Source organism: Astyanax mexicanus, chromosome 9 (genome assembly GCF_023375975.1).
Source record: "Astyanax mexicanus isolate ESR-SI-001 chromosome 9, AstMex3_surface, whole genome shotgun sequence".
Lineage (NCBI taxonomy): Eukaryota > Metazoa > Chordata > Actinopteri > Characiformes > Acestrorhamphidae > Astyanax > Astyanax mexicanus.
The window spans coordinates 19,183,217-19,196,257 of record NC_064416.1 but is presented as its reverse complement, the minus strand read 5'-3'; the positions used below and the strand labels follow the sequence as shown (position 1 = coordinate 19,196,257).

General features: G+C 38.2%; 1 protein-coding gene across 10 annotated transcripts in view; it reads left to right on the top strand.

Moving 5' to 3' along the window:
* Positions 1 to 13,041, top strand: part of mical3a (microtubule associated monooxygenase, calponin and LIM domain containing 3a) — a 124,417-nt gene that overhangs the window by 45,093 nt on the left and 66,283 nt on the right. For all 10 annotated transcript variants that reach the window (XM_049483636.1, XM_049483637.1, XM_022679619.2 and 7 more), the window contains 6 exons: positions 7,928 to 8,303; positions 9,509 to 9,716; positions 9,800 to 9,916; positions 10,724 to 10,825; positions 11,297 to 11,452; positions 12,802 to 12,902. In XM_049483636.1, coding sequence (XP_049339593.1) covers positions 8,028 to 8,303; positions 9,509 to 9,716; positions 9,800 to 9,916; positions 10,724 to 10,825; positions 11,297 to 11,452; positions 12,802 to 12,902 — 960 coding nt within the window. In that variant the 5' untranslated portion in view covers positions 7,928 to 8,027. The remainder of the gene's footprint in view (positions 1 to 7,927; positions 8,304 to 9,508; positions 9,717 to 9,799; positions 9,917 to 10,723; positions 10,826 to 11,296; positions 11,453 to 12,801; positions 12,903 to 13,041) is intronic.

The following is a 13,041-nucleotide window of genomic DNA, read 5'->3' as shown; positions in this document are numbered from 1 at the left end:
AAATAATCTCACTTTTTCTTGTTTTACATCTGTTAATTAAACACATTGCATTGATTATTGTTAGTCAACTAAATTATACAGCACCATGCTGCTAAACAAGCTACAGTGTAAGCATTGTGTTAGCTACAATAGCAGTGTGGAAAACATGTCTAATGATTGTCTGAACTGGTTAACAAACCACTAAGCAACATAACCCTAAGCATAGGCCGGGCATCACACTGACCGTCCTTACACACACTGTTGTCAGGGGTTCCATCACAGTATTGAATCAATGAGCTCATGTCTGAGTCTGACCCGCCCTGCCTAAGGGCTTGTTTAGTACTCTGCGTTTCTTTCTCTGTCTATCTAGATGTCCTCATATGTTGCACCCATTGCTGACACAGATGTGCAAATGCAAACACGGAGAAATATTGGCAAACAAAAAAAGAGTATTGCTGGAGTAATTGTCTCTAGGTTAATAGTTTCTTGTTTTTCTGTTCTATTTATTGTCTTATTCTTTACTGGCCTTAACCCAATGCATACATGCACACTGAGAAAACACACATACAGCGTTATTGTGAAGACACATGCCCAGACTGGTGGGCAGCCATCTCCGGAGCATCCAGGGAGCAGTGTGGGTTAAGGGCCATGCTCAGGGTTTTCAAACCACAACTCTGTCATCAGTAACCCAGCACTCTGACTAACTGCTGAGCCTCTCCAGACCCACCAGAACCTGATCTCTGTGAAACATGGTGGAGGGTGTATAATGATGTGGAGCCCTGCACTGCTTTAGTCACTGAAGGGACATTTACGTTTTGTAAAAAAAACTTCTTCTTTAGTGGTTGAAGTGAACCACTAGGGGTGGGCAATATGGCCCTAAAATAATATCATAAAATATATTCCTGGCGATATGACAAAACATCAATTTTCTTTTTATTAATGTCATGAAAATACTACTGCAAAATGCAAAATAATTGTTTAGTGTAACTTTACCAGTTTCATACTATCAGTATAAACAAAAAGATCTAACAATGTTGCAGCATATTTAGTGAATGCATATAAACTGCAAACAAACAAATTAAAAGGGAACACAGTAAATAGCAAAACAAATACAAAATAGATATTTTTTTGCAATGATATTGGCTATGTTACAATCTGGCATCCCCTATGAACCACTGTCTGCCACCAGTCTTTACAAAATTCATACTGCGTTTTTAAAGAATTGGTAAATCTTTAAAACGTCTAAAATGTTAATCTTTTTACTCTGGTCGTTTATGCATATTCTGGAGTCTTTAGAAGACGTCACTTGTTGCATATTTTACACCCGTCTTATCTTTGACTTAGATCAAACCTGAACATGTTTGTTTAGATGTTGTACTTCTTGTATTTCAGGTCTGTTTGTTATTCTAATGAACAGATCTGATGCGTCAGAGTCTCAGTCAGCAGCGTGATGTCACGACATGCGTCTTTTATTACATGATCTTCGAGGGTATGCCGTTCAGGTTACGTGGCTCTGTTTACCCTCTCTGAAATGTAATATCTCCCTGTAATGTCACATCTCACTATGGCAGAAATGCACCACGCAGCACTTCCTGTGTGAACGGAGCTGAATTTAGACCTGCTTCCAATTATAGTGGGCCCCTGTTCTGGAAGTGCTCAGGCAGTGTGGGGGGCTGTGGAGTAGGCTTGTACTGTAACCTGGCTGGAGAGAGATTTTGTGGTGACCTGGTGTTTCCTGTGTTCTCATGAATCAGCGCTGTGAGAGGGCTCTCCAAACAGCACACTAATGATCATGTCCTCTGAGCAGAGTGAGTCTGTTCCTGATGATCAAAGCCTGCTTTATTATCTGGAACTCTCAGTTCTTTATGAGCACTGAGGTCATTTTTAAGGCAGAGATCAAGCTGTGAACCATATGCACAGGGCAGAAGGAGTGGTGCTGTCAGAAAATAAGCTCTGAAATTTGTATTTAATAGCTGAATACATACATGTATACCTTTTATTCGGACAAAGGAGCCATATTTAAAATAAAACATGGTACATGTGTTCTGTGTTTATTAAATATATCTTAATTGTAATATATACAATTAAGACATATATATAATTCTGGAATTTCACATAATGGCATATTTATATTATGTGTCATAGTATGTCTATTCACACCAAACTGCCCAGTATATGGGTGTCACGGTTCGATACATTCAGTCACTTGGGAGGACTGGACAATAACTAGATATGAATATGTATCGCAATAGCAAAGGTTTCGATAATAGTTGTATAATTTTTTTAAACACACTTTTATTATTTCAGTATTATTCAGAACCTACCCGAGACCCACATGAAACCTGAAGCTATGCACCACTATTCTGAGACCAAAAACTGAAGAACAAAGTAATGTACAGACATAATGTAAATATCATAACACACAACAAGACCTACTCTCAGTGACATTATCCTGTCATGAACTATTAGCAAGTAATCCAGCTAAAAAAAAAACAAACCCACTCAAAATCTGCAAAGTCCAGGTTACATGTCCCCCACACCCCCTCTTTCTTGTCTCTCTCCATCTTGTTACTGTGTGTAGAAAATAAGATAACTCAAGCCTGTTTTCATCTCTATTTATTCTTTATCTCTCAAAATTAAAAATGGCTGAAAATAAACTAAGCACTTCACTGATATTCTGGCTTTAACAGTTTATTAATTTCTAGAGGACTGGATAATGTAGGGATGATGTGTGTTTTGTGAGTGTGTAAGAGAAAGAGAGAGAGCTGGCACAGTTCCCTGTTTTTGGTTTGGTGTATATCCGACACTAGTTGCAGAGCTAACACCAGAATCTGGGGCATCACTATTCCCATGAAGATCCATGTGTAGATCCATGTGGCTGCTATAGAATACCAGGAGGTTGCTGAGGCAGCTGCTAAGGTATTTCAGAAAGTTGCTATGCCAGTTGCTAAAGTGTTGCCATGTAGGTGCTGTGGTGGTGTTAAGGTATTTTTGATGCTTGCTGGAGTGGTTACTATGTTATTTTACATGGTGGTCTAGGTGATTGCTAGGTTGCTTCAAAGTGATACACCATGTGATTAGGTTGGTGTTACTGGTGGGATATTTACTTTTGCACCCAATCATTTTTAAAGTATTTTGAGTAGTATGCAAGCTATATGTCTAGGTAACTACAATTTGTTCATCAGCATGTGGGGAATTGTTATATAAAAAGTAATTAAAATATAAAATAGCTGCACATATTGTTGCTGGCCAACTGAAAACATGCATCTTCATTTTTGCCAATTTTTAGTTTAGAACATTTTTTGAGCACAGCTATCTTTGACGTTTTTTTTTACAATGTGTCAAAATATTTTTTTTCTTTGGACAGCTTCAATGTGATTTCTGACCCTATGTGACGCATGTATGCAATTCTGTAATCTACAGTTTTCAACAGTTCTTTTGTAAAGGCAATGGTTCTATGTAAAACCATTGTATCACAAACACTGTTTGTATCCCTAAATGGTTTTAGGCTTAGGTTGGTGGAAAATCTTTTGTAGACTGGTTTCATACAGAAGCTTTAAACACCAAAATACTAGGGGTGTGACGAGACACTAATATCACAAGACGAGACGAGACACGATATTGGGTTCACGAGAACGAGACGAGATTTAAAAATAAATTTTCAAAGAAAACGTCAAAAATGAAAAATGGCTTGAAAACTAGTTTTATTTGATCATCTAACGCAAACTTAACAGACTGGTTTCTCTCACACATTGATTCTATAAGAAATAGAAATAAGAATAAAAAATAAACATAAAACTTTTCTAGGTCTTATATAGTGCAAACAATAAGTGCAAACCACAACCAGTCATATTAAGCCTATGGTTTGTGTTTTTTTTTCTCCTAAATCTCTTGTAATTTAACTATGCATAACCATAACCAGTCATATTAAGACTATGCTTGAAGTGCAAACAGAGACAGAACTTTTTTTTTAATACAGTACAGAGCTAAGAGATTAGTACAACTGCCTATGAAACAGTCACGTGTAGGATTTACTTACAGTATTTACATATGGTTTGTGTCTTGTTGGTCACTCTGTTACCGTTTATTGTTTCGACTGGAGACAGGTTTAAGCCTGACGAGAAATATCGTCCGTTTTAATCTCGCGAGATCTCGTGCCATGAGATCTCGTCACACCCCTATAAAATACCCCATGGTGGTGTTTTGATTCCAATGCAGTTGCTCAGGGCAGTGGTGTGGGTTTAATACCCGGGTCCAACAAGCTGCCACAGTTTCGCACTGATCTCCTTAAGCGTCAAATTTTGTGAATACAATAGTGAATATGGTTGTCCTCCTAAAATCAAAAGATGCCATGGTAACTTTGAGGAAGCTTACCGGTAGCTTAGTTTAGCACAGCTTATTCAATTATATTTCTACCTTAAATGAGCAGCAATTACCTAAAATGATGCCTAGGTGCTAGGTTGGTACTGAAGCAACGTTTAAGGTGGATAACTTCAGTTTCATGCTTAACTTTATCTCTACAACTGCTTTTACCAAAGGCTGATTCTACCATCTCAGTTTTTTTAAGATCATATGTACGATCATATCTGTTCTCATCTATTGGATACAATAAAACTGGCATTAATCTAAACTTGTTCTGTCAGTCTGTGTCTGTATACTGTTGTCTATAAATACCTGCATAATTAAGTTAAATCCATCAATGGAGGCACTCACCACATTCATTTGTTTTACAGTCACACCTCCAGGCTATAAGTCTATTTGAATTAAACCATGTATTACAGTTTTAGACTGAGAGAAGGAAACCGCTGAATGAATGTTTTCACACACCTTCCACCTGAACACTACAAAACCACATTCATCTCCTGTACCTCCCGCTCACAGAACCACAGCGATCAGTCTGATGTATAAAAAGCCTGTTTTGAGGATCTAAAACCAGCAGGTTTTTTTCCTCCTTGGGTAATTTTTCCACCCACATGGTGTGGAAAGGGACTGGTGGATGGCCAGGCTGTGGGTGGGGTCTCTGCTGGCACTGAACTTCCAGAGCGCAGGGGTCAGGTAGCGGGACGAGTGTGTTTGTACAGACTAGAAGATTTGGCATTTAGTCAGACAGAGTCACTCTACCCTTACTCCACCTGCTTACCCTTTCATCACGCTCTCCACTGCCACTCTTTCCATCGGGTGGAGATTTCCTTGGAACATTATTACCACACCTTAAGATATACATATGAATGTGTGTGAGTTTAAGCAGGTGCAGGGTAAGAGTGTGTTTTTTATGTGTGTGCCTTAGAGGTAGAGTTATTATTAATGTGGGAAAAAGCGCTTGGCTGTCACTACCTGCTTATTTCAAATATTTTTTTGTGCACATATGCAGTAGTCAAGTTGTACAACATAACATATCTTGTTTTTGGTCATTTTACATTAGCTAAAACCTTTGTACTGCTTGATGCAAAATAAAAATTTCCATTAATCAAATTTTTCGTATTTTCATATCATAACATATCTTCCAGAGGTCGATTATATCAGTCTTTTCATACACAAAAAGCAATAGCTAGCTAGCTATGAGTAGTATAGCTGTAATCCTGGACAGTGGGAGAGTTGCTTAACCTTTACTGTTGCTGCTACATTCATTTCAGAATGTCACAAAATTGTTATTCCAAAACTAAAATCTTCAGAGAGCTTTAAATTTGATAGAACTGATATGGGCAGTGGAGATGCTCCAACTACTGGCTTCATAGTAGTTATATATGATTAAAGCAGTACAGTACATCACAGGTGAGCTGAAACACACAGAGCACACACACAGGCAGCCTGACTTTTGCTGTGCATTTGCAAATGCTAAGGCCATGTTACCTCAGCTATTGTTAGCTTCCATGCTAATCATCATTTATCCTTAAATCTTTAGGTCACAAACAGCCAGTTTGTTTAGAGTTGGTAAACTGGTAACAAGTGTTAAACGTGATTCTGGCTGCTTTATTGTGTTTATTTTATGTGAAAGGAGTTAAAAAGTTAACTTATCTGGCGAGTCTGTTGTGTTTGGGCCTTATGCCTCTGTTTAAAAAAAAAAGAAAACACTGACCATTGCAGTATAGCTAAGTTTTGAAATGTAATGTATAAATACCAAGTAGAATTTCCAGAATATAAATATAGTGTCAAAAATATTCCTAAACTGATACAGTTGCTGTTTTCTTTTTCTTTCTCAATGTGATGTGCTAGCAAAACCAGCTAATGTAGCTGGTTAGCTTTTAGCCTTCTGCGTCTTACTTCCCCATGTGATCGCAAGAGAGAATCACTCACATATATGAAGAATATAGAGATTATTATTTTACAATATTGCCCAGCCCTGGCACTTTCCTTTTTTGTGTGTTTAGCTCAATTGGGATTAGCTTTGTGGGAGTGGAAGAGAGAAAACACAGTAAAAGCCACTCTGCTAGTGTTAGCTTTAGCATTTTACAATCTTTTCTCCAGGTTTATCTTGGACTTTGTCTACTGTAGTAGACTGGATTTATGTAATTTCTTGGGGTTGTAGATATAAATATGAAAAGTCGATACTCTTAGATAACTGTTTGTGGTTTTGGAATTAACCCATTTTATAGCTGTGTTTTGGTTCTGCTAGTTTTTCTTTTGAAAAATGACCAATAGTGTTTGCGGTTCAGTTTATCATTTCCGTGTGCGGATCTCTCATTATTCAAGTATACAAAGAAAATACAGTTTGACATTGTAGGTCTCCATTAGTAATGAAAGTTGAAAGCCTCCTGGTAGCCTAGGATCTGGGAAAATACTTTTCCTGCAGTGGTGACCGCAGGCTATGTTTACCTTTCTTCTGTTTTGACAAGCCAGCTGATTCAGTCTGGTGTGACCTACAGTGTGATTAATCCTAGCACTCCTTCCACATAGACTGCATCCCTGTTTAAATAAATATAAAAAGCAAAATAAAGCAGTTAATTGTGCCCTTTTAAACTCTAGTAATCTGCTTGCATGGTCTTTATCTGTGTGTCTGTGGCACTTGGCAGCATGCCTTTCTCTTCAGTTTGCTGCTCGGTTAGTGGATTTCCGTTGTTCACTAACCATGTTTAGATAAGAGCAAATGGTTGTGCGATATCCTCAGCACATCCTTTTGCTAACGCCTTACCAGTTAAGCTTGGAATTTTAGTGACTGAGGATTTCCAGAGTCCTTACTGGTGCCCTGGTGCACTGGAGTTTAATTTTAAATATTAAGAGATGCACCAAATTGAAACTTTGTGAAAACCAAACAAAATGAACATTTGTCTGAAGGCCAAATAACAAATACCGCAGGTTTTTATTCTTTTTATTTTTTATTTTAACCATTTGCATTTTTTGCCAACATGCCAAATGACTGTTGCCCCAGCATCAAGTGAATCTCTCTCCATACTTTTGGGATGAGTTGGGGATATAGGGATGAGGTGGGGCGATGATCATCCAACAGAAGTCGTTTAGCTGGAGCATTATTTAAACAACAATTTCAGAAGACACACTGACTAGATAGGTGTACCAAAACATTTTTTATATGTAAAATGTATCTCTGATTTTAGTATAAATGCTAATCTGTAATAAGTGTTATGGCAAAGGGTACTTCCTTAAAGATTATGTGTATGTGTAATGTTCTCTGTTTTTTTTTTTCTAATGGGAGCTGTTCCATTAAGTGCAGCATCAGCTTATGAGGGTTTTGTTAATGTATCAGAATGCCGGATGGCTGATGTATCCTCCCACACAGCCTGCCATCCAATTACACTCCTCATTTAATGTTCTGTAGTCATTTATCATGGAAACATCTTGGATTCTGCTTGTCTGAATTTCCTGTTTATAGTTCAGTGCACTGATTCAGTTCTGCTGTTTTTTTGGATACAGCCCCTGTCAGAGAGACCCACATTTGAAGTAATTTCTATATCAAACCTCAATAATGCTATTTTCTCTTTTACTTCTTCCGCAGGATGAAGATGTCTGAAGCAGGAAGTTGAACGTGTAAAACACAGTCACTGACTGAGTGTGCCAGGGCCAGTCCCATAATCCCCTTCGTGGGGTGAGGGACCATGGGAGATGGAGGTGCCAGGGCAGCGGGAGAGGGGGTCAATCAGTCCCATGTACTGTTTGACCGCTTTGTTCAGGCCACCACATGTAAGGGCACCCTTAAGGCCTTTCAGGAGCTGTGTGACTTCCTCGAGCTCAAGCCCAACGAGTACCGGGTCTTCTATCACAAACTCAAGTCCAAGCTCAACTACTGGAAGGCCAAGGCACTGTGGGCCAAGCTAGACAAACGTGCCAGCCACAAGGAATACAAGAAAGGCAGAGCCTGTGCCAATTCTAAGGTAAGAAAAGAGCCATGGGGTGGTAAGATATTTTGTCAGAGGAATCGATCAAATTAGTATATTCCCTGTATTGTAGTTACAGGAAAGATAATTATTTTATTAATAAGATTCACAGCCTAATGGATCATACAAATTTTAGGGATGCACCAAATGATTGGCCAAAAATATATATATTTGGTTAAAAGTCGAAAAAAAGGAAGTTAAAGATAGAAGAATTTCTACTAAACAATGATTTTTCCATAACAAAGCAGTCTTTGTAAATGCAGCGAAGATGAAAAAGTAGCAAAATGATTTAAAAAAGCATGAATTGGCCAAATGTTTTATTTAGTTCTGCATCAGTTTTGGCCAAAGTTTTTCATTTTAGGGCATCCCTAACAGAGGTATGGCAGGGGTATAACAATACTTCAGTGTATTTTTTTGGAGAAAAAAAAATATTATTGGCGACATGACAAAAGATTTTTTTTTTTAATGAAATCCAAGAATATACTACTGCTACAAAACAAATTTTAATGTTTAGTTTATAGTTTCATACATTCAGTAGAAAACAAATAGGAAGATTTTTGCCCGTTTTGTAAACTGCAACTTACCAAGTCCTTATTTTGTATTTTTGTAACAAAATATTAAAAAAATCTAGCACAAAACTAAAATTTTGCATATTAAGCAAACAAACAAGTAAATTCTGTAAATAGTGGGGAAAAAAGCATGTGTTCAAGAATATTACAGTATTACAATATGAAGGTTTTTTTTGGTCAAACCTTTTGGCAACTTAGCATACAATACGATATACACACCCCTAATTCCTGACCTTTCTATGCATTTTTTTGCAACATAATATAACACCAAATACTAACTGTGCAAATAAGCATTATAAATAATTAATAGGTATGTCTAATGTAATTAATAACAGCTGCACACTGAACTGTAATATAGTTATTGCAAAGGCTACACATCATCACAGTTTTTGCATGCTCAAAAGTCGCAAACCTTATCTCAAACATTTTTACTTCTTGATGCAAAAGGAAAATGTGCACTTTGACATATCTACCAGGCCAATTTGATCTGTCCAGTATCATTTATTTTACTCCAAAGAGTATCAATAATGTTGTACATGTAACTTCTGGTGATAATTTCTACATTTAACATTTCTGAAAAAAAAGTGTAAAGTAAGCATTCTTATTGTGTACCTTATGTGCATTATTCTGCAGTGTCTGATTATTGGAGCAGGACCATGTGGCTTGCGCACGGCTATAGAGCTTGCTTTTCTGGGAGCCAAGGTGGTCTTGCTGGAAAAGAGAGATGCTTTCTCCCGCAACAATGTCCTCCACCTCTGGCCCTTCACCATTCAGGATTTACGGGGACTTGGTGCCAAGAAGTTCTACGGAAAATTCTGTGCAGGATCCATAGACCATATCAGTGAGTAGATGGACCCAAAACCTCATCCTGTGAAAGTGCAGAAAATCTGAGCTGGTTTTAAACATTGGTTTGGCTTTTTGCAGGTATTCGTCAGCTGCAACTTATGCTGCTGAAAATGGCTCTGCTGCTGGGTATCGAGATCCACGTCAACGCAGAGTTTAAGGGTCTCATCGAGCCGCCAGAAGACCAGGAGAATGAACGTATGATGCAATTTTTTCCGGTTTTATCTTAACTATTAGAAGTCACATTAGGTTTTGGTGAAAAATGCCCGAATACTTAGATTAGTATGTTTACAACAGCTGTTATTTTGCTGCAAAATAATGATAAGCTCATGGCAAATGTTTTTGCAAATATTTTTGCAAAAGTCTAACTAGTTAGCACTTCTGGTCATCTTTGTGTCATCTGTGTCCACCTAAAGGTGTGTGGTTAGCTAGAGATTGTTGTTGGACAGTGGGTCTTAGCTTTTACCTGAGTGATTTGCTTGCATTACTGTTTAACTCTGAAAGGTGTAGAGTTAGCTTTTAGTCTTGCCCCTGCTTGCTTCCCTGTGTTCCTCTGGTTAGTCTAGCTTTTAGCTTAGCTTTCACTTGCTTAGCTTGCATAACCTGCCTCTGGTCTACCCTTCTACTTTCTTTGGCCATCTTGGTGTTTGTGTTTAGCCTTGCATATTATCCTAAATTAGCTGTTGCATTTATGGTTCAAAGGTTTTCACTAATGGGCTAAGTGTATTTAAATATTGAAGGATATTAAGATTTTCTTTGCAGTGTAGAGACAACAGTGTTTGAGGACTACAGTCCTTGCTATTCCCTGACAGCCTAAATGATCTGATTAAACAATTAAACTAGATTTCTAAGAGTTAACATTAGTTTTAGTTTTAGTATTAGTTAACAGCTAATACCACATATAACATGGTTATCAATTGTTGTATGAAAAAAGAAAAAAAAACATTACCTTTATTACTAAATGTTGTGCTACTTTCCTGATTTGTGGTACATTTTGTATTGCAGGGATAGGCTGGAGAGCAGAAGTTCATCCCAGAACGCATCCAGTCAATGAGCTGGAGTTTGACGTCATCATCGGGGCAGACGGGAGAAGAAACACACTGTCAGGTGAATTAAACTCTGTTTAAAAGGCCTTCTGTGAAACTCCTCTTATTAGGGATTTCTTATCTAGAGCTTTGTATTACTGTGGCTCATGGTTGTATTAACTTCGTCTTTGTGCATAATCTGCTGATTCTGCTTGCTTAATAAGCTGGGCAATACTTTTGTGAGTAATTGTTCTGGCTGCTTATCCAAAACACTTTGAACAGCTTTGAGACTTTCATGACTTGTTTAGCTGGTTTTGCAAAGGGCACACAGGCTCTTGGCGCTGGCTCTTAAATAATGAAATACAATAGAGGGCACTTTTTCTATCGAAGGGCCGCTTACAAGCGGTCTCAGTGAGGGAAGTGTTATCTGAATCGCTCTCATATGTTCAGTCTGCTAGAAAATGAGTATTATAGAAATAAAGAGGCTTTGTTGAGCTGGCTCTGAGTCTCTGCCTGACTTTTATCTGACCTTTTTTTTTCTCTTTATCGCTAGGTTTTAGAAGGAAAGAGTTCAGAGGCAAACTGGCCATCGCCATCACCGCAAACTTCATTAACCGCAACACTACAGCCGAGGCCAAGGTGGAGGAGATCAGCGGGGTGGCCTTCATCTTCAACCAGAAGTTCTTTCAGGACCTTAGGGAAGCTACAGGTACAGCTATGTTTGGAATATTGTGATGAACATTTTGGGGTGGGGGAAAAAAATAAAAATAAATTGTAGTACAATGTTTGGAGGATTGCTGGTTTAAATCCTAGAGCATGCTGCTTGCCATCAGCAGCCAAAGTCGGAGAGAGCAATATCACTGCATCTTTACTTTTTATATGAAGGCTTATTTAACGTCTTAACTTTTACCTAAAAATAAAAGGTTTTAAAAAAGATCACTATAGTAGGGATGCTCCTGTGGCTACAGAGTTGCATGGCCCGAAACATCCATGCAGTACTGTAGCAGCTGTTTTTAAAGCTTTTATTTTCTGGCAGAAGAAAATAATTTAAATCTCTGTGATTTTTATATAATAGAGAAGTGGTGAGTGCAACTTCTTAGTACCAGTATTGAGAGATAAGCACTGATTTTAGCATCTTAGCTAGCTAGTTTACTTACTAGTATTTAGTCACACTAAAGTAATTGGTCTGTGTAGGAGGCGGGGCTGTGATATGAAGCCACTGGGAGAAAAATCATATCTCTTATTGGTTTTACATGATAAAGTATTAAAAGGGTTTGTACTGTCTGGAGCATATAAACAAACCTATTGTTACCATGCTTAATACCTGACATGAGATAGAGGGGTGGTGGGTGATGATCATCCAACATTCTAACCCCCCACCATCTAATGCTTTTGTTGCTGATCAGATCCTCATGTTAATGTTCAAAAATCTAGTCAAAAGCCTTTCCTGGACAGTATAGATTTTTTTTAAATACCATTGAATGAACACATATCCCAATACGTTTGTCCATATAGTGTATGTATTTTTGTCATGAGATGTTTCTTTTGTATTAAGCAGCATTGATAATGTTTGATTTAACTTACCCTCATCTGACATTGCATGTCTTGCTGTGTGACCAGTGCACATGCTCACATCATGGTGATGATACTAAAATCAATATATTGTGCAGCCCTATTTTATGCATCACTGCGCATAGCAGCTGCCTGCCAGTCTGCCCCTGTCCTGGCTCTGAAGGCTTTATGCTGAGTTGGCAGTGTCTAAAGAGCCTTTGCTTTTGTTTTGCCAGTCGTGTAATCGCTGCTGTTGGCCTCACACTCTAATGAAGAGCGGCACAGTGAGAGAAAGACAGAGAGAGCAAGAGAGAAATGGCTGGTTTGGCTGCTCTAATAGGGAAATCATTATCTCTGCAAGAGGAAACTAATGAAGTTCCCACTCTTTTTCTTTAAAAAAAATCACTCCTGTTTTTCTTTTACAGGGGATTACTCAGCGATCTCACTCTCCCACTCAGTCTTCCTCATCCTCTTGATTATTTTTTCTTTTTTTTTTTGTCTCCCCAGGGATTGATCTGGAAAACATTGTCTACTATAAGGATGACACACACTACTTTGTAATGACTGCCAAGAAGCAGAGTCTGCTGGAGAAGGGTGTCATTTTGCACGTGAGTGATCAAAGAACAGTCTGTCTGTCTGCTCTGTATGCTCTTCTTCTCTTCCACTCTCTTCGTCTAGGACTCCAACTTTACCCTTGTTATCAGCTATCTGTCTCTCAGCCTTTGTATGGCTTTAATTGAATGGCAT